Genomic DNA, 27673 nt, shown 5'->3' with positions numbered 1-27673 from the left:
CTGGTCTTCTTGATTGCAGTTGCTACTGTGACGGATGGCAGAATTCTTGGTGCAGTGGCAAAGAGGGTGATGCAAAGATTTTCTTGCTTCCCTTAGTAGAGCTTGCTTCCGCCTTAAGTGAGGTGAAGGGATGTGACTCAGCACAGGTAACCAGTAACATGGAGTTGATTTGATGGTACCAGTAATGCAACGCATTGTATCGTTCAGTTTTGTGTCTACCTTCTTCACATGTACACTTTCCAACCAGATAGGAGCCCAGTACTCAGCAACCGAGTAGACAAGGCTGATGCCAGTTAAACGTAGACAATCAGGAGAGGCTCTCCAGGAGGTACCATAGAGTTTCTGCAGTATGTTGTTTCTTGCGGTGACTTTATGACAAAGCTCAGTGATGTGCTCTTTGTCGCTCAGGGTTCTATCTAAAGTGATTCCAAGATATTTTGGGAAAGGATTGTACCTCAGCTTTCGTCCGTTGAGTAGAACTCTTGGTGGGTAGTTTGCAGCACGATTTGCTAGATGGAAACAAGAGACTTCAGTTTTTGTTGTGCTGGGGATCAATCTCCAGGTCTTAAAGAAAGTTGATATCTTCTTGAGGTCCTGCGTAAGAATTTGTTCACCGTCTTCCGAGTTATTACTCTGTGCTACCTGTGCGATGTCATCAGCATATATGAACTAAGTTGGTGTTGTGGTTGGTAGATCGTGAATGTACAAATTGAATAGTAATGGTGCTAAAACAGATCCCTGTGGTAGACCATTATTTAGTTTTTATTTGTGGCTTTTAGTGTTGCCTAGAAACACTTCAAATTGTCTTTCACTAAGCATGCTAGATATTAGATCCATGATTTCTCGACTTGGTACAACTTCTTTTTAAACCTGCTTTCCTCTAAAACAGTATCTCTTGTCTTTTTTATGGTCTTGTGTCTGGTGTAGGAGTGATGTGTTTTTTCTTGTTCACGTACTTGAGGAGGTGGAAGAGCAGGGGATATTAGTGTGTCATTAACTTCCTTGTTGTTACTTTCTGCTTCAAAGGAGAAGGAAGACGTCGTAGGGCTATCTGGAGATGGAGAGATTCCATTATTTTCTCGTGATCTTTTTCAAGCATTTTCAAATACACCAGAATTTTATCACATAATGGGTTCTTATATTGTATAGCCTCTTTAAAGTTATCATTTTTCTTTAAAAGTTGGTGTAGATGAATGTGTAGATCTTACGTGTTCATTAAGCTGCTCTTTTTAAAGTTTTTATATCATGGTCAGATCTTGTTCTACCGTATGTTGGTAAATTTATGACCTGTGGTAGTCATGTGTGTTCCCATAGCTGAGAATCTTCTATGTTTTTTCAGCATTCACATGTTGTAAATATCTTACTTCAAAAATTGCGGCCAGATTGTCATATGTATGTATTCTTGCACTCGAAGCATGATTCGGGAATATATAAACTTACATGGTGCCTTATTTTCCAGATTTCATTTCAACGCAGCAATTTAAGTATTGAACAGGTGGAATTTACAATCTAGTATTAGTATTAGACTTTAAGTACATTTCAATACGGACCATAACATGAGATTTGTAAATGTAACATACCACTTAGTCGAGCAGCTCCTCTCCTTTCTCTCAAGTCTTCCCAGCCCAAATTTTGCAACATTTTCGTAACACTACTCTTTTGTCAGAAATCGCCCAGAACAAATCGAGCTAACAATACACTAGTTGGAGTCTTACCAGAGACTTATATGCCCTCTCCTTTACATCCTTACTACAACCCCTAAATACCCTCATAACCATGTGAAGAGATCTGAACCCTTTATTTGCAATCATATTTATGTGATTACCCCAATGAAGATCTTTCCTTATATTAAGACCTAGGTATTTGCAATGATCCCCAAAGGGAACTTTCACCCCATCAATGCAGTAATTAAAACTGAGAGGACTTTTGCTAATTGTGAAACTCACAACCTGACTTTTAACCCTCTTTATCATCATACCATTGCCTACTGTCCATCTCACAACATTATGAAGGTCATTTTGCAGTTGCTCACAATCTTGTAACTTATTTATTACTCTATATAACATCATTTGCAAAAAGCCTTACCTCTGATTCCACTTCTTTACACATATAATTGATATATATATATATAAGAAAACATAAAGGTCCAATAATACTGCCCCACGAACCTACTACGCTGGCGTAGCAGGGGGAGAGGTGATACTCCCATGTGGCGCCAGGTGGCGGATAGGGGGATCCTAACCGGCTTGCCGGCGGACTTGAGGGAAATAAAATACCTCTCGCGGACCAAACACACAACCCCCTGTGGGTGGGGGACGCAGACGAAGAATGCACCCACGGTATCCCCTGCCTGTCGTAAGAGGCGACTAAAAGGGGCGACCAAGTGTTGATTGGATTAGAACCATGAAACTACTTGTGATTAGTACCACCACGTGGGGAACACCATGGGTCGCTATTTTTGCGTGTATTACTACGTTAGGTACGAAATAGGTTTGTGATTAGTAGCAATCAGGAGCACCGTGCGATCAGGCTTTTACGGTACCTGTGATTAGTAGCACTATATGAGCGACACCAGGGTTCTGGCTTGCCTATGATTAGTACCCACTGTATAAGGAACACCACAGGATAGTACGAGTCCCTGTGGTTAGTACACTTACGTGATGGAAACCATAGGTTTGCGTTGCCTGTAAATGACGCCACTATGTGTGAAACACCATAGGTCTGTATTACCTGTGAGTAGTACCATAATGTGTGAAATACCGCAAGTCTATGATACTTTTGATTAGTACCGCACCATGTCAAATACCATGGTTCTACTTTCCAAGCGTTAAGTACCATTATGAGAGGCCGATGACCTATATTTTGGACCCCTTTAGCTTGCAAGCATCATCGATGCAGTATTGAGCTATGGAAGCAGTCCCTTGGTCAGTATTACTCTTGTTCTCCATCATTTTCTGAGACTGAGGCATTGCGGGTCGGATCCACTGATTGTTTTAACTTCATATCCATCCGTTCATTTTTCGTTCTCACGTTTTGAATTCTGGTCAGTGGAGGATTTTGGATTTTTATTTTGTCATTGCATTTCGTACCATCAGGGGCCGATGACCTAGATGTTAGGCCCCTTAAAACAACAAGCATCATCATCATCATCATCATCATCATCATCAATAATACTGCCTTGATGAATTCCCCTCTTAATTATTACAGGGACAGATAAAGCTTTGCCTACTCTAATTCTCTGAGTTCTATTTTCTAGAAACAGAGCCACCCATTCAGTCACTCTTTTGTCAAGTCCAATTGCACTAATTTTTGCCAGTAGTCTCCCATGATCTACCCTATAAAATGCCTTAGATAGGTCATTCACGAGACAGTCCAATTGACCTCTTGAATCTAAGATATCTGCTATATCTTGCTGAAATCCTACAAGTTGAGCTTAAGTGGAATAACCTTTCCTAACCCCAAACTGCCTTCTGTCAAACCAGTTTCTCTCAAAGCATTGATACTTTGTCAATATATGAATTTTTCATCTAAACAGTGTTATGTGGTTGAAGATGTTAATAATTTATGAAACATGTACCTCTTTTAACCAATAAGTTGCCTTAAGCAACTAATGTATCAACAAGGTGGAAAATAAAAAATGCTTAGTTGTGAATGTGTTAAAGTGCGATACGGACCATGAAGTTGATTTTATGTAATTATTAGGGATTGCTCGTGCCTTTGCTGACGAGACCTAGTGTTTACAGTGCACTATGTCTTCTGGTATGGGCTAGAGTAATTTTGTTACTTTCATTGATCTGTCTCTGTCTTATACTTGGCTTTGACAATATGAAAGTGACTAAGGTATGAGCAATGCTAGTAATGCCATTCCTTCTGCAGCCAGTCCCTGCTATGAATGGTGTGAAAATGTTGCTCATAGGGTCGGTTGGTGCAAGCATTTTAGTGGGCTTGGCAGACTGATATGTAATAGCAACTGCTGGCTCGGTGAGGAAAGCAACGGGAAACTACCTCAATCCTCATTTCCCTAGTACGCCTCTTCAGTAATGCCTAGGCCATCTATGACAGCTGATGGCGGAGCTGTAGTGGATCCAGCCAGCCTTAGGGCTGAAGACTGAACATACATACATACATAGGGATTGCTTGATCCATTTGCTAAATTTAGTACTGTTCATTTCCTCATAGTAGTCCTTAGTTTTCTTGGATTGGGAAAAAAAGTGTACAGTTTAGAACAAAGCCTGTGGAGTGCCTCCGTGCAAAAGAATGAGTCTCCCTTCCCTCCCTTTCCTGAAGCTACTGGCATCGTAACTTCAGTGGTGTCATCAGTCCTAACCCTATCATTGATGCATCTGTTATTACAAGTGCGTTACCTTTTCAGTTTCCTTCGTATCCTTGCACAGCCTCTCATTTGGCTTTATTCACAATCTGTTTTGTTATTTCTTAGCTGCCTTGTATCTTATCCTTAGCTGTGACCCCTCTAGCTGTTCTTGGACTTCCATCACTCCTTGAAAGCTGTTTTCTTCTCCTTTAGTGCCTTTGAGACTTCTCTCTTCCACCACCATATTTCTTTCTTGATTTCCAGTCAGATTCCCAGATGTTGCCTTGCTGTCTGAGTACAGTGAGTCTGAAATTATTCCCACTGACAGTCTGCACTGGTATTGTCTTCCTTATCTTGGGTAATATAGGCTTTCATGTCATCAATGAATGGCTGAAATGTTTCCATCTCTTTCAGCATAAACCATTTCGCCTTCTGTAACAGGAAGCTTGCTTCAAGATGCAAAGGACGTCGAAGCTTTAACTCAACAACAAGAACCCTGTGATGTGATGTAAGAGGTTCTCCTGGTGTAAATGTTCTAACTTTTCAGTCAACAAATTGTTCAGCAGGTCATAGCTGCATATTCAGTCTGCGTACCAACATTTCTCTCCTGGACTTAAAACTTATAGTTGATAAGCTGTTCATCCGTCTTTTGGAAGCAAGTGTTGACTATTGCCAGATTATATGTGTATGATAGCTAAAGTATCATCTCTTCCTGGTCATTTGTTATTCCAAAGCCAAAAGGCCCATGAAATCTGGGAACGTCGTTGGCAATCTGTCCAACAGGGTCATTGAGATCACCTAGAGTGATTGTAGGCTCGTTTGGTAGCAGCTATTGCAATAAATGCTCATAGATCTCCCAAAATTCTTGCTTGATGGTCTTATCACATCAGACTTGAGGTGCATACATGGAAATTATGTTCAGGCTAACATCATCCATTGCAAGTTTCACTGCCATTAGATGGTCATTTATCCGTTTGACTGAAGTCAATCTTGTGGTGAGGTGTTGGACAAGAATTATGCTGACTCCATTTTGCAAGTTATTTTCTCCATTATACAGGAGTTTATATATCCACGACTGCTATTTCTGTTTTTACTTCCTCTCCACTTGGTTCCTGCACAGCTAAGATGTCCAGTTTGTGTCTTTCCATAACATCAACCAACTCTGACGTCTTACCAGTAAGTGTGCTGACATCCCATTCACCAATGCTCGTCTTTGGTAGCGCTCTCATCATCTTACCGCTTTTAGGGATAGAAGCTCACTTTTGCGGGGAGGTGACCTATCCATTATCATTTTTTCGATGTGACGTACTCTCATGATCAGTTGTGGTTTGGCAAAGTTTTACAGCTAGTTGCCGCCTGATGCCAAGTTAGATTGATCTTCCTCATCGAGACCCATACGCTGCCATTGACTCCATTGTTGAGTTGATCTGCCACCTGTTCTGCTGCTGATACTGACACTTGGAAAGGTTTCTGTATACCTCTTCTTTGATCATTTCAGAGGAACTCCACAAAAATCTCCATGTTTATGACCACTGGAGAAAGGGTGTCTGAGTATTTTAAAGTCCCCAGGAATGAGGCTACCTGTTAGTCTGTGGGTCCTAAGACCATCCCTGCAGGAACCCCCTATCCGCCACCTGGTGAGGGGCTCTGAAGGGTCAGGTTCCACTGGTTATTTATCAGAAGTTAACCCCATGTACAAAGGCTGAGGTTATTTACATTGCCCCTTGAAACACAGTGTATAAATTTTTTATTATTATTGTATTAATTTATTAATTTCAAAATTTACTTCATGGATAAGAAAGATGATATTTATCTGTCTTTGTACAGCTCTCCTATGAACAATTTTTCCTTTTCTTATTATTACTTTGATTTTATAACCAAATTATTTGTTTCTCTCATCTTTAGCATTCCAGTTTTACTTCTATGAAACATTTCTTGCCATAAATGTGTTTTGTGTGTACCCAAGTGATTATTTATTTTAATTAGTTATTCAGAGCCATTAATTACCTGTGTGTTTCAACGCAGGAATGTGGACCATTTGAAGTCTTCTCTAAAGGCCCAACATTGAAATTTCGTCTCAATTGGACCACTGAACCAAGCAATGGATTTGTGGACCGGCCTACACCACTCCGCCCTTATGATTCACTAGACTCCAGCAGTAACAAGGAGAACTGTCCTGGTGAGCTCTATTTCTTTGCTACAAATATCCAGTTACATCTTTTTGTGTTGTTCTAGTGTAATATTCTGCTACATAGTGTAATATTCTGCTACACCTTTTTGTGTTGTTCTAGTGTTTATGAAAGGAAGTTTTTAATCTGATTGCCATCATGTTTGGTTGTCAGGTAGTGTTGAGAATTTTTCTCTGAGCAGAACTTTGATATGTTGTAAAATGGAAATACCACACATACATACATACATACATACATACATACATACATACATACATACATACATACATACATACATACATACATTATCATTATAGACTGTTATGCCTTTCAGCGTTCAGTCTGCAAGCCTCTGTGAATTTACTAAACGTCGCCAGAATCCGCGATTTGCAACTAGTGTTGTGGCCTCAGTTAGTTCTATACCTCTTATCTTTAAATCGTTAGAAACCGAGTCTAACCATCGTCGTCTTGGTCTCCCTCTACTTCTCTTACCCTCCATAGCAGAGTCAATTATTCTCCTAGATAACCTATCCTCCTCCATTCACCTCACATGACCACACCACCGAAGCCGATTTATTATGCGTACAGCTTCATCCATCGAGTTCATTCACAAATTAGTCTTTATCTCCTCATTCCGAGTACCCACCTGCCATTGTTCCCACCTGTTTGTACCAGCAATCATTCTTGCTACTTTCATGTCTGTTACTTCTAACTTATGAATAAGATATCCTGAGTCCACCCAGCTTTCGCTCCCGTAAAGCAAAGTTGGTCTGAAAACAGACCGATGTAAAGATAGTTTCGTCTGCGAGCTGACTTCTTTCTTACAGAATACTGCTGATCGCAACTGCGAGCTCACTGCATTAGTTTTACTACACCTTGATTCAATCTCACTTACTATATTACCATTCTGGGAGAACACACAACCTAAATTCTTGAAATTATCGACTTGTTCTAGCTTTGTATCACCAATCTGACATTCAATTCTGTTGAATTTCTTACCTACTGACATCAATTTAGTCTTCGAGAGGCTAATTTTCATACCAAACTCATTGCGCCTATTTTCAAGTTCGAAGATATTAGACTGCAGGCTTTCGGCACAGTCTGCCATTAAGACCAAGTTGTCAGCATAGGCCAAAATGCTTACTACATTTCCACCTAACTGAATCCCTCCCTGCCATTTTATACCTTTCAGCAGATGATCCATGTAAACTACGAACACCAAAGGTGAAAGATTATAGCCTTGTCTAACCCCTGTAAGTACCCTGAACCAAGAACTCATTCTACCATCAATTCTCACTGAAGCCCAATTGTCAACATAAATGCCTTTGATTGATTTTAATAATCTACCTTTAATTCCATAGTCCCCCAGTATAGAGAACATCTTTTCCCTCGGTACCCTGTCATATGCTTTCTCTAGATCTACGAAACATAAACACAACTGCCTATTCCTCTCATAGCATTTTTCAATTACCTGGCGCATACTGAAAATCCGATCCTGACAGCCTCTTTGTGGTCTGAAACCACACTGGTTTTCATCCAACTTCCTCTCAACGACTGATCGCACCCTCCCTTCCAAGAAGCCAGTGAATACTTTGCCTGGTATACTAATCAATGAGATACCTCAATAGTTGTTGCAATCTTTCCTGTGCAATTACTGATTATGTCCAATCTGAAGGTACCTTATCAACACTTCATGCTAATCTTATTATTCTATGAAGCCATTTCATCCCTGCCTTCCCACTATACTTCACCACTTCAAGTCTGATTTCATCTATTCCTGCTGCTTTATGACAATGGAGTTTATTTACCATCCTTTCCACTTCCTCAGGCATAATTTCACCAACATAATTTTCCTCCTCCCCATGAGCTTGGCTGTTTGCAACAGCACCAGGATGATTTCCTTTTACATGGAGAAGATGTTCAAAATATTCCCTCCACCTCCAGTAATTCCCTGGGATCTATTATGAGTTCACCTGAATTACTCAAAACACTGTTCATTTCCTTTTTCCCTCCCTTCCTAAGATTCTTTATACTGTCCAGAAAGGTTTCCCCACTGTTTGACCTAGCCTTTCCAGGTTATTACCAAAATCTTCCCATGACTTCTTTTTGGATTCAACAGCTATTTTTTTTGCTCTGTTTCTTTCATCTACGTACAAATCCCTGTCTGCCTCGGCCCTTGTTTGGAGCCATTTCTGATAAGTTTTCTTTTTACTTTACAGGCTGCTCTCACTTCATCATTCCACCAAGATGTTCGCCTTTTCCCATCTTTACACACAGTTGTTCTTAGGCATTCCCTTGCTGTTTCTACTACAGCATCCCTGTATGCCACCCATTCACTTTCTATATCCTGAACCTGCTTACTGTCTACTGTTCGAAACTTCTCACTAATCATATCCATGTACTTCTGTCTGATTTCCTCGTCCTGGAGATTTTCTATCCTTATTCGTTTGCAGACAGATTTCACTTTCTCTACCCTAAGCCTCAAGATACTTAGTTCACTACAGATCAAATAGTGGTTTTTATAATTGAAAAATCCGCAAAAAACTTGTACATTCCTAACAGATTTCCTGAATTCAAAGTGATACCATAGAACTCCAGTAATCTGGACTAATTGGGACCAAAGTTTTTTCAGATTCAGAAATGTTTGGAGTGTCAAAAGCAAAACGAAAAACAAACACGTTATACTGTGTAAGATGCAAATGAAATTTGCCTTTGATGGTGGATAGAAGTTGATGACAACAGCCCTGATGACTTCATTGATCAAGACATTGTTTCTGTGGTCAAGGATAAACCTGATTATGACCTTGATGATGCAGGTAGCGAAGGAGATGATGCCCTGAAGGACCTGTGTTTCATTCAGAGATTGCAAATGCCCTGAAGTTCGTATTATGGTACATAGAACAGCATGCTGCTGCGATACCGTTTGATATGATGTTTATGCGATGCTGATGTAATATCACATCATGCAGGTTTAGTTCCTTATGACAAAAGACAATATGGTTTTTCTAGTCAAATGAAAGTTACTGTGTTCTTGCATAATTGACTCCCTTGCATAATTTACGAATCCCAATATTTTTGAGTGCAAAGTGGAGAAAAAGAAATGTTCACGTATTTGACGCACCGGTACCCACTTCTTTGAACATCCATCGCACAGCTCCTGATACGTTTCAAAATAAAGATGTCAGATTTGTATGAAAAGGATAATACTTTGAACAGTTCATTACAAAGTACATTTTGATGCAGGAAACATATTTTGTAAGTACAATACAGAATACAATACAAAATTGGTTACAGTATTTGTCACTTCAATTTTGTAGCTGTAATATACTAGCATTTAATTAAAAATGGGCTGTACTGTACTTGGATTCTGTTCCTTTAAATGCTAGCTTAAATAATCACTTATAGAAAATCACTGTGTTTAAGATAGAAAGAAAGGAAGAAAAAAGAGAAAGAAAGAAAGAAAGAAGAAACAATCATACAAAAACAAAATGCTAATTTTTTTTCCAGATGATTTATTGATTTGGGGAGAGAATGAACAGGATGTTCAGGGCTGGTAAGTGTCTGGAACCAGGAAATAGAGAAAGCTTGTATGAAGATCAATGTGAAGAAGAGCATGACTGTAATAATGACTTGAGAAATTCATGGATGAAGTAAAACTCTTGATTGGTAACAGAGAAATGGAGGCAGTGAAGAACTTCAAATACTTGAGAAGTGTGCTGTCACAAGAAGCAAAAATGGGAAATGAGATCAGTGCAATACCATATTTTCTTGCATAATTGACTCCCTTGCATAATTTACGAATCCCAATATTTTTGGGTGCAAAGTGGAGAAAAAGAAATATTCACGTATTTGACGCACCGGTACCCACTTCTTTGAACATCCATCGCACAGCTCCTGATACGTTTCAAAATAAAGATGTCAACTACTCAGGTAGCAGCCATCCTATTGCAAAACCAGGCATTCCAAATACTGGGCAACGTCCTGTTATCAGCCGGTAAGAAACACCACTGTACTACTTCAGTGAGAGAATCAGTTCAGTAGTGACTAGTGACGCTCTGTTCCAGTCTGGTACAAACATATTTTATGAGTGTTTCGGGTAGGGACATGCGTTTTCTGTGATCTCAGAATTGTTTGTTAGTCCACATTGTACAGTGGGCGATTGTTTAGTCCGCCCTGTCAATATATTATCAATATTTGATGTTTTGCATACATGTTTTATGTACATGTGTCAAGAGCCTTAACTCCCTTCATCAGCGCTTTCTGCATCGATATCAATCTTCCCCAAATCCCAAGATCTAACATCACTCTTTTTTACATTGAACATTGCCATCTATGATTTAACTCTAACCCATATATATACTGTTCATTCTTGTTAATGTCTGTTGTAATCTAACACATTCACACATACTAGGACACTTTTAAAAACTTTGTGAAAAGTTCAAATATTCCTCCTATATTGTACAACTCTGACAAATATGTATCATAACCTTAGATGGATTTACTAGCCGAGTCTGCCACAAATAAACTGTTTCTTGTCACTATTTGAATTGTTGTTGCCATTTAAGCGTAGGGCCATTAAAAATCAACTATCTTATCGTCAAATTTAAATCTTGTTGATGTTAAAATCCTGATTTATTATTAAAGTATAGAACAAATTAGGATTTAGTTGTGAATTATTGCTATCAGGCCAGATGAAGTCTTGCTTTACTGTTGTTGGACTGGATATTTTAAACAGCGGAACAGACCTCTTGTTATGTCCTTGAATTTGTTCTTCTAGTACCCGCTCGCCAGCCAGGCACTTACTAGTGTGTATACTGCTATTATTGCTTGTAAGTTGGACAAGTGAGCAAGTATTCAAGTAATACTGCATCATATAAATTCACAGTGATCAGGTACGCCGAAACATACTGGAATAGGGCAGCGGGTTGCAAGTATTCAGTGTCTGAATCCAACGTATGCTACCGCGGTGACAGAGGCGTGCACTTCAAGTGACCAACAATTCTCGCACAGCATTTCGTGGACTAAAAAGCAGCAAGTTTCTGAAAGTAGAGAAGGATCTGCTTAAATATATGATTTTGTTATGCAACGTTGGATATGTCGTTTCTTACAAAATGCTGTAAAAGGACAAGAAATAGCTGCTGCATATTTAATCAGTGCCTCAGATTTGAAGGTTAGCCGTGGCTGGATGATGTCATTTTATGAAGGGAAAAGGACTTTTTCATCGACAAAGAACAACATTTATGCCAAAAAATGCCGAATGATTTCAACAAAATAGTAACTCATTTTCATCGCTGGGTGTGCTAGGTACCAACTGATGAGCCGAACCTAGCACACGGGGGGGGGGGGGGGGGGGGGGGGGGGACGAAACGCTGGCAACCAGGCATGAGTTAGCTGAAAAAATTTATAATGTCCAATAATGGACCATTTATATTGGTATTATAAATTTGCTCATTCAGGACAAATATTTCAGGTTCCCTATGGGAATCAATATCTACTGTATTTACTCACGTGTTAGACCCCTCTTTTTTCCCCACTTTTACAGCCAAAAATAGTAAAGGGGTGTCCAATATGCGATAACCTCAAAATTTTGTGCAGCAAACACGACTTCTAGGCTATAAAGAGCTATAAATTGTACGTGTAACCATTCTGTACTATTATTTAACAAACTTAGAATATATTTGTTATACTGGCTATTTTCGTCGGAAGGCGGTATTTCTAAACGTAAAAAGACAGTAAATGGTGAAGATGACTTTTAAGCCTATGGTACATATAAAAGTCCGTTTTAGTTACTCATATGTCATTCGTTACATCTCATTAATTCCTCTGGTGAAGTTGACGTCAGGAAGGGCATCCGGCCGTAAAAACTCGCGACGAAGATTCGTCTCACTTCATACTTGACCCCGTAGAAAAAAGGGATAAGGGTATCGTGTTATCATATAATTAAATATTGATGCAAAAGAACTTAATGGCCAGTCATTTGTCTATGTTAGCTCAGCAGTAGGCCTACCACACAGTAAACCTGATCGCTGCTTTCATTTGAATTATCGCCGTGCGCCGCCAACTTCCCTGCCCTGCTACCGGCGTGTCGGCAATTCAAGTGACGCAGTCTTCACTGCCATCTCGTCAGTCGCGTTAGCCATGCTTCATTCTCTCTGAGCCATGCACTGCAATCAAGAGCATACGAGGTCCCATCTTTTTGGACCTTTTAAAAATAATTTTGTTCCTGACTATAGAGTCTAAACAGTGTGAATCTACTCCCAAATGGTTTGGTTTCTGGAGATGGTCTCTGATATTCCCAGTTGGTGTATATGTAGCAGAAGCCACTCCTTCTGAATAAAGCCGTGCTGTAGAAGGCATGCCGGCATGCCAAACCATCAGCTGATAACTAGCGTATGTTACGAGTTGTACTTCCGAATGTAATTTATTTATTTATTTATTTATTTATTTATTTATTTATTTATTTATTTATTTATTTATTTATTTATTTATTTATTTATTTATTTATTTATTTATTTATTAAATGTGCCACCAACAGAGACACACTCCAATTATAGGTGGCTTTTACAAATTATTTGAACAAATAACATAGAAATACCAAAAAGAAGAAAATGTGAAAACGCTATGTAAATGAGATGATAATGCTCTGTATGAAATGGATGAAACAATATCTCATATACAGAAGCCTGTTAATAAATCAAACAAGTAATACATAGTAACTGGAAACATTCTTTTGATAACTGCGGCTGTTGAAACACTGACCCTTATTTTTAAGTAGCCTACATTTCATGCTTGTTCTCTACATTTATCACATCAGGATTTACGTAAACAGCTGCCCATGAGATAAGACGGACCACATTGTTTAGGTTAGGTATATTATCACCCTGATAGTGCCAAAAGTTCCTCGACGGAAAGAATACAAATAAATAACAGGGAAATATACCGCGTTTATGGATATCTACAGATGTGGCGGTAATGCGTTATATTATCATAATGTTTAATTTCGTACGTTCGTTGTCTCTCTTTTTATTAGCACATACCCTAGTGTATTTTGTTTGGCGTCTCCAAAAATCATTTAAAGTACGTGGGGACATAAAATTATTATTATTTGTTAGGTATGTTGGCGAGTAAAACAATCATTTTAATGAATAGCTTTTATCACGTTTTAAACTTACTTCTCTCCAAATATACAGTATACCTATATTGGCCCGAGTTACGAGATATTAAATGACCACTTTCTTAATGATCTCGCCTGATGTATAAATAGCAACAGCCCACAGCCACGAATATTTCTCAACTAAAGTAAACTCGTTTCCTCATCCCGAGATGATCCAGCTCTTTTTAGACACACCCCCAGTGGAGAGGAGTTACATGTATTGCTTTTACCGCATATCAACCTTCCTGCCATTCGTAAATCTCTGGCGGTACGGTACCAGGAATCTAAGTCAGACTCCCGAGAACAGCAACTAATTGTGCTAACCATTACGCTGACGGACATTATTAACTACAAAACACAGACATATAGCATGACTAATGTATGCTTGCAATGCGTGGGTCGGACACGAAGCTAAGCCTATTCACTTATTTGTGCGACGTCATCAAAGCTGCAGTAGACCTACGCTACAGAGGCGGACATTTCTTAACTATGAAACGCAGATGTACCGCATGGATTCGACGCGTTTTCATTGTGTAGGTCGTACGGACGAAACTATTCACAAATTTGTGCGATGTCTTCAGAGCTGTAATAAGACTTGTACCCGTTTTGAAGCGGAATCGTTCTTCTCTGACGAATTATGTTTGGGGGGGGGTCTTATATGCGAGATTTTTTTTTTTCTTTTCATTTTCTTAGTCTTGAAAAGCCAGGGGGGGGGGGGGGGGTCTAATACACAAGTAAATACGCTATCATCTGATGGCCAAGCAGGCATCAATTTTTGGTAATGAGACAAACTCTGTCATAGTGCATTGGCACTGCCTGTGCTAGGTAGCAACTGATGAGCCCAACCTAGCACACGGGGGGCGAAACGCTGGGATCCAGGAATGAGTTAGCTGGAAAAACAAGAAAAAACGCTGGCAACCAGGAATGAGTTAGCTGAAAAAATTTGATGTCCAATAACGGACCATTTATATTGGTATTATAATGAATAACCTGTCTAAAAATTGTATGATAATAATGGACTACGCCCTCTACCATTCCGTAATTTAGGACAAAGCTCCGACAATGGCAGCAAAGAAGTCGATTCTTGCTGAGTGGTTAAGGAGGCACAACATTCCTGTGCGGGACGATATGAAGGAAGGTGATTTGTTGCGGTTTGTGAAAGAAAACAAGCCACAATTTCCAGTGTATATCGTGGATGAAATTGCAAAACGTCATGGACATTAAGTTATTCGACTTCCACCTTATCATTGCCATTTCAGTGCATTACAGAAAATTTGGGCTCAGATTAAGGGTTATGTTGCAACCAAAAATAAACGGTTTACTGTGCCCGAGGTGGAAAACCTGTTAGCCGAAACTGTGGCGATTGTCAGTGCCGATGACTGGAGGAAAGTTGTGCGTAGTACACAAAAATTAATATAGATGTTGATTCCTGTAGGGAACCTGAAATATTTGTCCCGAATGAGTAAACAAATTTATAAATGGAAATGAGACAAAGTCTCTCATAGTGCATTGGCACTGCAGGTGGCTCCAAGTAGCCTACACAGTGGCCTCCACGGTATGCACTAGCTATATGTCTTGGTGGATTCTTGGTGGATGTGCTGTTTACCAACTGGTGAGCCCAATTTAGCAAACTGGGGCAAAAAGCTGGCAACCAGGAATGAGTTATTTGGAAAATGTATAATGTCCAATAACGGACCAACTACGTTGGTTTCACAAGGATTAATACTTGAGGCATGGAGAAAGAAGATGTAGTGGAAAACTCCATTGAAAGTTTCATATCTTTGGAAGCTGGTGATAGTGACAGTGATTCATTGTTGGAGGGTACCAGTGACTCTGAGATCAGTGGAGTGTTCCCTTTATAGGCCGTAACCTCCTTCCTGTGCCAGCCATTAGCGGTGAGTGATGTGTTATTTCCTCGTTCTCTTTTATTCGTAATAATTAGGGCTCAGATTTTTAAGACCTAAAAATAGCCCAAATAAGCAAGCAAATATGACCTCAAAAATGAGGAAATATGACCTCAAAAGTGACGAAATATGACGTAAAAATGACAAAATATGACCCGAAAATGATTAATCAAAATATGGGCATTTTAAAATAAATTATAAATCAGAACAGTAATTCCTCTGAGACACATTTGTTAATTAAATTCTGTATTCTTACTTTAATATTAGTTTTCTGAATATACATGTGCATCAGTTATTCACAGTCTATTATCCTTGATTCACTTATCAAACTTTTGTGAACTTAGTGTACTAAGTTCGCGAAGATTATCAGATCACACAACATTGTAAAAGTCCGTGTTTGCACCCTACATTGGTGGTTTGGAATACGAGAAAACTAGCAATCTATTTTTTAAAAAATATTTTGGAACGTTTAAGCCCAGATTTCATTAACATTATTCAGATGGGTTAAAGTTTAAACTGAGCACCAAAAAAACGAATTAAATAGATGTCTTTCGATACATTATGGTAGAGCGTCAGAGCCTGTAGTGCAAACTCACATACTGTACCTTTTTCATTCTTCTCCACAGGTGGAATTGAAGTGTATGACAAGATTCATCTTCAAAGCATCAGGCGCGAAAGACCTCCGATTATCACTTAACACATGAGAAGCTCCTTTCTACATGACAAGACGTTATTGGTGTATATTTAAATAATGTTGAATCACTTCTGTTGAATATGCACTCATCTTGAAGTGTACTGGTACAACATCATTTATCTTGCACACACGGTGAAAACCATCATTTCGATTAAGGACATTTTGAAGTTTCCGTTTTACACTGTCACCAGCTATTTCATGTGATTGTTGTACTGAAAGTTCAACACTTCTCACAATGCCAATACTTGCATGAATTTCTAAGCCAGCAGATTCTAAACGAGTAATTGCACTCGATATAATTCCACAGTTCGACTTAATATATGCCAGACTATCTGACAAACTGTTGGAAAACAATTCCTGGGCAATCTTGATAGAAGAGGCATCATCTTTGTTGAAGCCGTTAACAATGTTTTTGATAGTGGATAAGTTTACACAATAATGCGCAGCAGCATCGAGCCACGCCCTCCACCTATTCTTTAAATGAGTATTGTTCACCTTGTTTAGAGGAATATTACCAGACACCATCATATCACAAAGTTCCTTTGAAGAATCCGAACATCTGCCCATCACTGAAGATGTAATAGCCTTATTGAATATCAATTGCTGCCTCTTCTTATCGACATGTCGTTTGACATTGTTGCTGTGTTTCGCCGTGTTACAATGTTTTGTTATCCAACTCGTTGGCTGAACGGTCAGCGTACTGGCCTTCGGTTCAGAGGGTCCCGGGTTCGATTCCCGGCCGGGTCAGGGATTTTAACCTTAATTGGTTAATTCCAATGGCACGGGGGCTGGGTGTATGTGTTGTCTTCATCATCATTCCATCCTCATCACGACGCGCAGGTCACCTGCGGGTGTCAAATAGAAAGACCTGCACCTGGCGAGCCAAACCCGTTCTGGGATATCCCGGCACTAAAAGCCATACGACATTTCATTTCATTGTTTTGTTACACATTAAAATGTTTTTCAGCCATGGCTTTCACTTCACACAACTTGCAAAATAGAACTAAACCAAAACCAAACCAAACCCCATGGCACTACAGCCCTTGAAGGGCCTTGGCCTACCAAGCGACCGCTGCTCAGCCCGAAGACCTGCAGATTACGAGGTGCCGTGTGGTCAGCACGACGAATCCTCTCGGCCGTTATTCTTGGCTTTCTAGACCGGGGCCGCTATCTCACCGTCAGATAGCTCCTCAATTCTAATCACGTAGGCTGAGTGAACCTCGAACCAGCCCTCAGGTCCAGGGAAAAATCCCTGACCTGGCCGGGAATCGAACCCGGGGCCTCCGGGTAAGAGGCAGGCACGCTACCCCTACACCACGGGGCCGGCTTAGAAATTGAAACTAAACCATCTGTACAGAAATATTCTTCTCCAAATTCCTTAACAAAGCTTCGTAACTTAACACTAGTAGAAGACTTTTCCTTAGGCATACTGGAATGTGTGCTGGGTTACTATTTACTGTAAACTAACGATTGTATAAGTGAAATGAGGTTGAGGTGCTAATATCTGAACAAAGACAAGTGATTGATTACCAGAAGTAATTAGCTCACTGCTGGGACGGGATTTTCCGGATTATTTCTCTCTCTACCTGGGAGGCCGGGTTGCAGAGTACAACGGGTTGGTTATTCGACTATTTGACTTGTATCAACAGCGTGATACCAAGAAACAGTTTTGTAAACACTAGTTCGCATTCGGTAAGTTGAAGATGATTTCGCACACCTACAGCTGTCGTCAAACTGCCGAAATATGATGTTTCTACTAAAATAGCTCAAAATATGACCTTATGGCAAAAAATAGCCAAAATATGCATTTATATGACAAATGAAAATCACTTAATTGTGACGATAATCACCTGATTTGCACCGAAATCCAATCAGACAAGAAAATAGAGACAAAGAAAAAGATATGACTTTTCCTAAACATCCGAGCCCTAGTAATAATATATTTTCTTATTAGTGTCAGATGTTGTTAGTAAGTGTAGTCTTTGTGAATTTGTTTTCAATCCATTTTCATTAGTTTTTTTGAGTATGGTATTTCATTTTATAAGGGCTGTTTACCGTGGTCGTATTGCATCAGCTGTTCTTGCAATCATAGCGCACTGGCAACAGAGGAAAGGTGATGGTCATTTGTTTTGCAAAACTTTAATTTAGAAGTAAGGCCATGCAGAGTATAGGGTATCTGAACGATTTGGCCTAACCATCAACATTCCTAAAACAAAAATACTCTCACAGCCAGCTCCTGGAACTGCCTGTTTAGATTTCAGTATTACTATCTCCAGTATACCTCTAGGACAAGTAGATCATTTCATCTATCTAGGAAGTATTTTCTCTAATAATTGCTTAACGGAGAAGGACATGGAGAACAGAATACATGCTGCTTATATAGTTTTTGGATGTCTTACATTTTGGGTCTTCTTGAACAAAGATGCAAGAATATATACAAAATTGATGGCGTATTCAGTAGTTGTCATCTCCACCCTCCTCTAAGGATGTGAAACCTGGACTCTGTATTGCCATGATATGAAGAGACTAGAACGCTTCCATCAACAGAAGCTCATATATATATTATGATCATCAAATGGGATGACTACATTCTAAACACAACAGTTCTAGAGAGGGCAAAGATGACCAGTATAGAGGACACCATCATTGGTCACCAACTCAGATGGATTGGACATGTCCAGCGCATGAAAGATGACAGAATTCCTCGAAAAACTCTGTATAGTAAAATCAGTACAGGCAGGAGACCCCAAAGTGACCCCCTGAACTGCTATAAAGATCAGATTTAGTGATGCGATAATCGAATACAGAATAATCGCTTATTCGATAATTTCATTTTATTTGATTATTCAATTAATTTCCCATTTGATATCACTTTTTGATTATTTATTCGAATGATTGAGGCAGTTGAATAGTGAATATTTTTTCCATCTGATTATTTTTTCTATTATTCATTCGAAACCCCATTCAAATGAATGAGGCAATCGAATAGTGAATATTTTTCCATCCAATTATTTTTTTGATTCATCGAAAACTCAATTCGAATCAATGAAGCAATCGATTAGTGAATTTTTCCATCCGGTTATTGTTTCAGTTATTAATTTGGAAGTGCATTCGAATGAATGAGGCAATTGAATAGTGAATGCTTTCGAAATAATCGAATGCAAAGTGATGTTATTTGACAGTTAATTCACTCATCTAATTTCAGTATTTGGACAAACGTTTGGAAAAAGGTATATTTCTGTTTTTTGTCAGAGTTCATCTATTCACTTATTAGTCGATTATCCATCTGACACACTTAAACCGAAAAATTGATTCATTACGCATCCGAATATTCTATGCAATACAAGTGAATGATACTTGAAACTCATTTGATTATTATATTTGATTCTTTATTTGATTATGTAAATAATGGGATGGAGGTTATTCGAATATTAAAGGTATTCAATTATGCCATCACTACAACTGAATGGTATTTGAAACTCATTTGATTATTTTATTCAAATATTTATTCGATCATGTAAATAATCAGGAGCACTGACATTGATCCAAGTACTTGGTATATCATTGTAGAAGACAACACTCGCTGGCGCTCAACTACTGCAGCCGCTGTTGCACAATTTGAGCGTGAACATCGTAGACAGGTAGCAGAAAAACGTTGTAACGCAAGGCTCAACCCTCGACCTCTACCCTCCATGTGATGCAACCAGTATAGTCATATATTTCATGCTGGGATTTGTCTCCTTGGCTATCAAAGGAATCTGCATTCCTGAATTCAAATATTGGAAGAATCACAGGAGAAATATGAATACTCAGATATGAGTATCAGCCTGTGACGACGACCCTGCAGCATGCATGACTGCTCTTAGCTCAAGATCAACCTGTCATCTAAAATCCTCCCATTATGTTAGTAACAGCAGCTCTCTCCCTTTGTTTAAAAGGCAGGTAGGTAATTCCGGATACTAGTGTATTCCTTGGCCTAATGAGGTGGATGGAATGTGACCTTATTGAACTGGCTGCAATTTAAGTATATCAGTATAGGGTATGTGTGAGACTTAATGCATAACATAAAATCCAGTGCATTATGATACTGTAATATGCTTTCCTTTGTGACTTCGCTTATACAGTAAGATATCACTGTAATGAACGTCAGTTTAAAATAATGTTCAGAATTGTGAATTATTTTTAGGCCGCTTCCCTTTTCACAATTGAAAGTATGTTAAAATATTTCATTTTAACAAATTTTGAACTTCCAGAATAACAAATTGAAATGTAGCCCTTTTGCTTATATATAACATTAATTTTTCAAAATATAATCATGACATTAATCCTGGTTTAATCGCTGGGCATTTCACACTACACATTCCTATGCAGCTGATGCCAGACAGCACACTCATTATGACAACACGCAGACGAAACTAGCCATTTACAGATATTGGGAGAAGGGAAGCAAACAGGATGACAATTCTGATCTGCAGGCCCCGGGTTTGATTCCTGCCCAGGTCAGGGATTTTTACCTGCATGTGAGGGTTGGTTTGAGGTGTGCTCAGCCTACGTGATTACAATTGAGGAGCTATCTAACGGTGAGATGGTGGCCCCCGTCTACAAAGCCAAGAATAATGGCGATAAGATCCGTCACGCTGACCACACGACACCTCGTAATCTGCAGGCCTTCGGGCTGAGCAGCGGTCGCTTGGTCGCCATGGCCCTCTGGAGCGGTTGCGCCATGGGGTTCGATTTTATAACCTCCAATATGGTCAATACTCCAAAGGATACATTCTTATATGCTTGTTTAAAATACGCAACCTCATTTTCAAGAGTGTTTAATTTGATGCTTTTGTTTCGTCCGTCGCCTTTGTGTATCATGTTTCTCGCTCACTACAGCAGTGCGTGTGCTTTACACAGCTGGGGATTTGGGACAGCAATCGTCTTGCAAGCAAGAGAGGCTAGCGTGTGCTAGCAACTCAGTTAATCGGAATGAAAGAAAGAGTTTGTTATTGTGTGGTTCGCACACTGTTAACATTGTTTCAGTGCATAGTTTCATTGGTGTTGTAGGCCACATGTTTTTGCTTGTGTTTCTGTGCTTTGCCCCCCCTGTCAAAGTCGTATATTAATAATGTATGAGACATATTAAATTGTTTTGTATGTGGTAGTTTCGCATATTTCAGTGTATCATTTTAATGGGTTGAATGTATTTCAGAGAGTTGTGTCGGTGTCAGTTTCTGGTATTTTCTCTTCTCGTTATAGCCAAAATATATGACACACGTTATCTTCAAGTGTTCAGAGATACCTATAAATTTCCTTTCATTTTACCGTCTAATAAAGGAAACTATTATGCCTTTTGCTGCGTGTGTCGGTGTGACATAAATATTATTATTCGTATGTGTCATAAATGAGAATGATTAGGTATATTTTCTTGCAACAATTTTTATCTTTTCTTAGTTTAAGATTTTAAATTTAATGGTCAATTCGCATTGTAACCGTAGATATGTATGCCTTTTATCCTGACCTTTTTCCACCTAAAGCGTGGTGCAATATAACTTACGTAATGAAATCCAAGAATTAAAAATCTTCCTATTTTTGATTTCTAAAAGTTGGCAGGTATGCAATAGTCTTATTTGTTCATATCACATTTCATTAAAATTATGTTTAATAGCTTTACTCGGGAATTATGATGTAGATATTCTTTCCTAATAAGCATCTGGAAAGTGGATAAGTTTCTTGTTAACTTCAGCCAAAATTTGCTGTTAATATATTAGTACTACTCTATCATTCAAAAATCTTGTCTTAAATTAACATTGTTATCCAATGTAAAGTGATTATTAAATCTAGCTTGGTATTTACAACCTTAAATGGTTCTAATTTGGACTATAAGATCTCCCATGAATCAATTAACATGAGGGAAAACTCATTTTTGAAGACATAATACGATATCAACCCACACGTACTCTTACATGGAATAGCAATGATCCTCTATATTAACCTAATTGTACCATAATCCATTTAAAATAATGCAGTTATTTACATGCAGTTCTGCCTTAACATATCCAAGTACAATAAACATTTGTTTTCATAGGGATATCCTTAGATGACCACAACCTATCATCCTATTTTATGAAGGTTAAAATACGTTGCAACTATTGTAATGCATGGATTCTTGATAACATACAATGTTACTCAGTCACTAGCACATGTGATCCTACTTTGCATCAATCATTACATTCATTACTTTAAACATTCCATCTCTTCTTTCATTTCATCATAGAATATTCTTATTTAATTCATCTTTCATTTCTTTCCTATAACAACTTGGTACTTTCATAAATTATCCATTTCGACTCGTATTTCTTCTTATTATCCTCATCTCTTCATAATAATATTATCTTTCCTTGACGCACAAGTAGTTTCATTCTCATATACTCTTAATATCGGATCATCTGCCTATTAATTCGTAATAACCTTCCTCCTGTCTGGTGACATTTTCATATCTCATACCTATCTCATAATAACAACGTATCTCCTACTTATTCTTTGAATATATCGCCTACATTCGTATCAAACTATTACTTATGTCAATATAATCTCATAACATTTTCTTCTTATAAGAACTTAATCTTCAGCTATGGTATAACATTACTTGGATCACATATTTCTTTTGATATCTAACTGGGATTTGCTTCACTCTGTAGATGACTACCTACTTCCTTTAAATCGATTTATACATAAATCACTCGCGAGAATCTACCATCATATAGGTTAATTTTGATGGTCATAACGACACAATAACAATGACTAAAAATTCATCTACTCACATACTATCTATCAAACTACATATTTTATTTCAAGAAACTTATCTCCTTTCCTTCACTTCTGGAATGGTTTAGGTCTTGTCTATTCTCTGCTGCTGGGAGTGATCCTCGTGGTTCATGGCTGGCTATGTGGTCGTCATCTGCGATGGTAGTTCATCACGTTCAGCTTAGGTAACCCGAGGTAGTGTGTCACCCATCTTTTTAAAGAGAACATCTTGAGATGCTCGTTTATGGAAATAGAAGACATATATGACGTCAGCCGATACATGTTAATATTATCAAAGCCTCCTAATTGAACAACTATCTTTCTTTTATAACTTCTTGGTCTCTAATTTCTATTATCAGACCTCCATAATGTCCGCAATATTCTCAAAATCTATTTAATTTGGTTTGCTTATAAGTTTTAATGATTTTTTTTGTTTTTTGTTATTGTGGCTTCTTGCTTCTTTGGTCGGTATAATTCTATAGGCGTTTTATAGATGGCTAGTTTCTAACTCTTGTCAAGTATTTGGGAGGGAAATAATGCGTTTTATAATTATGTTTCGCTATATTTCGCGATAACTTGATGTATTATTCTAGCTGATATATCCATTTTATCCAGTTCTCTTCTTGAAGTTTTTATCTGATTTATTCCAACTCTTACCTGTGACACGTCTATATGCTAAGAATGTCAGTCATTTTGTGTCATTTTCTTTTCACAGTGTTGGATCTTCTCAACATTCCAAATCCCCTGTGTTTGTCTTTTTACACTGCCATCATGATTATATATTTCGATATTGCATCAATCTGAACTTCTGTGACATACTATGAAATTATTCATTCTACTTAATTTCGCTACGAATAATTTCACTTCTGGAATAGTGTACTTGTACAGTACCATGTTGTGACAACATTCCATTGTTTTCTGTCTGTCGATAATTTTAAGTGATGTTTACATTTCCATGACTTGTTTATGCACAATTTGTAAAAGCATGGCATCAAAGTCAAAGAAGAGTTATGTAGGAGAGAGGAAATTAAAGAACTAATGAGTCCAGGAAATGTTGTGGAGTCTGTGCAGGATTTTCTTGGTCAACTTTATTTTCTTCCCAGTCACTATTAGTATCAACATCATCATTGACTTGGTTATGTTTCATCATATTCCACGCATTATCTGAGGTGACATCGGCACTTGATTCGTCACCAGGATCAAAATCACAGTCCTAGAAGTCACAAATTTACTTGTCAGTCATTAGCCATACGGCTGTTTACTTTCACTGTAGTAATTTAATTCTCTTTACTTGTGTGATTGCATTGATGGTGTATTTTTCAATACGTTAGATTTTAGAATTTAGGATTTTTGACACCCCTTCAGATATTTTTAGAACAAACAAAATGTGTTTCCTGGTTCTTGTATTATGTATGTTTGCCCTCCAGTGTTCGTTTTTACTCCATTTGTAAGCGTGTGGTAATAGGAATTAGCAAATTTTCCAACTTTTATTTTCATTAAATTTAATTAATTAACCAATAATGTGAGGAATAAATCTGATCATGATCTGAAAGTTATCCTGAATTTAGATGACCATGTTTTGCACGCCCTGATTAAGTTTCACTTTCATATCTTTAAAAACAGAGGAGTTACATTCTTTTATCTGAAAGCCTATATTTTCCATTAAAGCAGCCTGGCACTTTTAGATCTCTTATTTACATTTTTACCTGGCACTAGAATGGTTAATTTCTTCTTGTAAATAAAACAAATTAAAGCCAATTTTCTTATTTAAAAAAATATCTCCTAAAATTTGGATGCATAGATTATTGGATTATGTGTGTATATACAGTACGTTATTTTATTATCAGACAAAATGGTAGCCATTGTCCAATGTAATTAGAATAACTCACAGGCAGGCCATTCCAGAAAGCTACACTGCCATTTGCTGATGCATGTGACATCACCGAGAATACAGTGCTATCACAGTGCATGAGTGTTATAAGGTACAGTTAGACAAGGATTTTTGAGTTAATCTCATTATTTATTCTAATTACACTCCACTTAGTCTTCAAATACAAAACTAATGTATCTTTAGAGGCCACAGCACTAATTCAAAAACATACAACCCCAAATCCTTCTCTGTAATGACAAATACATTCACAATGGCAGTCTTGAAAATGTGAAAAAAAGAATTTGAAGAAAATTCTCAAGATAATAAGCATAATAATGAGACAATTTTTTTCTTCTTGATTTTGAATTTTGGCCAACTGTACACCGCATAGAACTTAACGCTTCTTGGCCTTTCTTCTCTTCTCTTCCCAAAACCTCTTTATTCTTTTGTTTCTCATCTTTCTCTCCTCTTCAGAAGTGATCCATTTGGGCCTGCATTTTAGTGGTTTCCCTTCAAATGATTTGGGACTGATGGAGATATTGATTCCCATAGGGAACCTAAAATATTTGTTCTGAATGAGTATATTCATAATTCCAATATAATTGGTCCATTATTGGACATAAATTTTTCAGCTCATTCTTGGTTGCCAGAGTTGTGCCCCAGTGTGCTAATTTGGGCTTGTCAGTTGGTAATTAGCACACCTACCAAGATGCATGGCTTCTTCCATCATTTTGTTCCAGTTCCAGTCCAGGTTTCTTTTTGCACTCCTGTTTATTGAAGATGATCTTCCGTGGTTTACCATTTTCACACGAGGCAAATGCTGGGGTTGTACCTTAATTAAGGCCATGGTCGCTTCCTACTCCTAGCCCTTCCCTTTCCCATCGTCGCCAAGAGATGTGTCTGTGTCAGTGCTACATAAAGCAAAAAAAAAAAAAAAAAAAAGTGTACTGCTATCAGTTCTCTCATTTAGGTTTTCCATTCCTCTCTCACATTTTCATTTCTCAATCTGTCTTTCTTAATTATACCTCTTAGGTATTTCATTTTGCTGGCTTGAATTCTACTCTCCTCTCTACTTGTCATTGTCCAGCTCTCAGCTGCATGAATCAATATTGGTGCATAATATATTTTGTGCATTATCTCTTTACTGTTCTCTCTTATTCCAAACTCTTACACTCTGGTAGAATGCATTGCCCTGTTTTACCCTCTTGCTACTCTCCATGCACAGCCTTGTATTCTGCATTATTTCATTCCCTAGGGTATTTGAAACTGTGAACAATTTCAAGGCTTTGACCACCAATTTTCACAACGCCTTTCCCTTGTCTTTCTCTTTTTAATGTCACATGGTCTTGCTTATCTCTGCGCTGATTTTTATACCATACTTTTCAATTTTCTTGTTCAGTGCATGAAGTTGTTCTTGTGCTTCTTTGCTGTTCATTCCCTGGATTACAATATCACCTGAAAATAAAAATAACTTCTTCTTTTTATTCTCATATGCTTCCTTGGTCTTCTTTACAATTTCGTCCATAACATTTAGAAAATTAGGAGGTGACAGCACACTCCTCTGTCTTAGTCCAATTTCATTTCCAACTGGAGCCCGTACACTGCTGACGAAGTTGGTGTATATTGCTTGTACAATTTCTACAGTTTGTGTACCGAATCTCTTTTTGACCATGGCTTCCCAAATGTTCTCCCTGGGAACACTATTGTATACCTTTGTTAGATCTATGAATGTCATGATCAGATCCTTTCCATATCCCAATTCTTTTCCGTTAATTGCCTCATGCTGATAATTGAGTCAACTGTAGATCTTCCACTTCTAAAGCCATACTGTTCTTCTCATAACTCTCCTTCTGCCTTTCTTCTCATCCTCCTCTCTAATATCCTTTCCAGTAATTTGCTGTGTATGGTAAGAGTTTGATTCATCTATAGTTATCACACAATTTTTTTTTTTTTTGTCCCCGTTCTTAAAGATGGGTATTATTACTATTCCCTTTTCCCAGTCTTCTGCACACATTTCTGTTTTCGTATGCACTTTAACAATCTGTAGTCCAACAGGTCTAGCAGCCTTTATCATTTTCATACTAACGAACTGCTAATTCCACCTGTTAACGTTGTTATATCATCCTCTGCTGTTGAATCATCACACTGTATTCCTACCATCTTCATTTTTTCTGGATATGTTACCAATTCTCCATCTTCCTCTTTATTCAGCTTTGTATACACTCTTTCTTTTCTAATACTTCATATATTTCCTTATGGCATTTTTTTACTGCCAGCTTCTTCTGTTTCCATCTTGTGTGTGAATTCTTCCCAACTTTTCTTCTCTTATCAATTTATCGCATTTCCTTTTATTATCGAGATACTTCCTTTTGCTTTCTTATTTTTATCTCTATTCCATTCTTGCCATGCTTTCTTCTTGTCTTTTGCTGACTCTCTCACCTTTTCATTCCACCACGACATCTCCTTTTTCACTCTCATTGATGTTCTTCCACAGGCTCTCCCTGCCCGACTTACAAATGCCCTTTCAAATTTGGACCATTCATCTTCCACATTTCCTAGTTTACTTACTGGAAATTTTTGTTTCAGTCTCTCCGGAATTCTTCCTGTATGTTCGTATCTTTTAATTTCCACTCATTTATTTTACTGCCTATCTCGTTTAATTTTTTCATTTTCTCCACTCTCATTTTTACTGTCACAACTCTATGATCTCCACTGAATGCTTCTCCTGGTAATGCATATTTGTCTGTGATTTGTCTCTTCCACCACAAAGTAATCAGTTA

The 27673-nt window shown here is 38.1% G+C and overlaps 1 protein-coding gene across 1 annotated transcript in view; it reads left to right on the top strand.

Moving 5' to 3' along the window:
- Su(z)12 (Polycomb protein Su(z)12) overlaps positions 1 to 27673 on the top strand; it is a 399441-nt gene that overhangs the window by 327439 nt on the left and 44329 nt on the right. The window contains exon 7 of the mRNA XM_067137639.2: positions 6338 to 6491. Coding sequence (XP_066993740.2) covers positions 6338 to 6491 — 154 coding nt within the window. The remainder of the gene's footprint in view (positions 1 to 6337; positions 6492 to 27673) is intronic.

The sequence above is a fragment of the Anabrus simplex genome, chromosome 1, assembly GCF_040414725.1.
Source record: "Anabrus simplex isolate iqAnaSimp1 chromosome 1, ASM4041472v1, whole genome shotgun sequence".
NCBI lineage: Eukaryota > Metazoa > Arthropoda > Insecta > Orthoptera > Tettigoniidae > Anabrus > Anabrus simplex.
The sequence above is the reverse complement of the archived record's forward strand: the minus strand, read 5'-3'. Positions and strand labels throughout refer to the sequence as shown.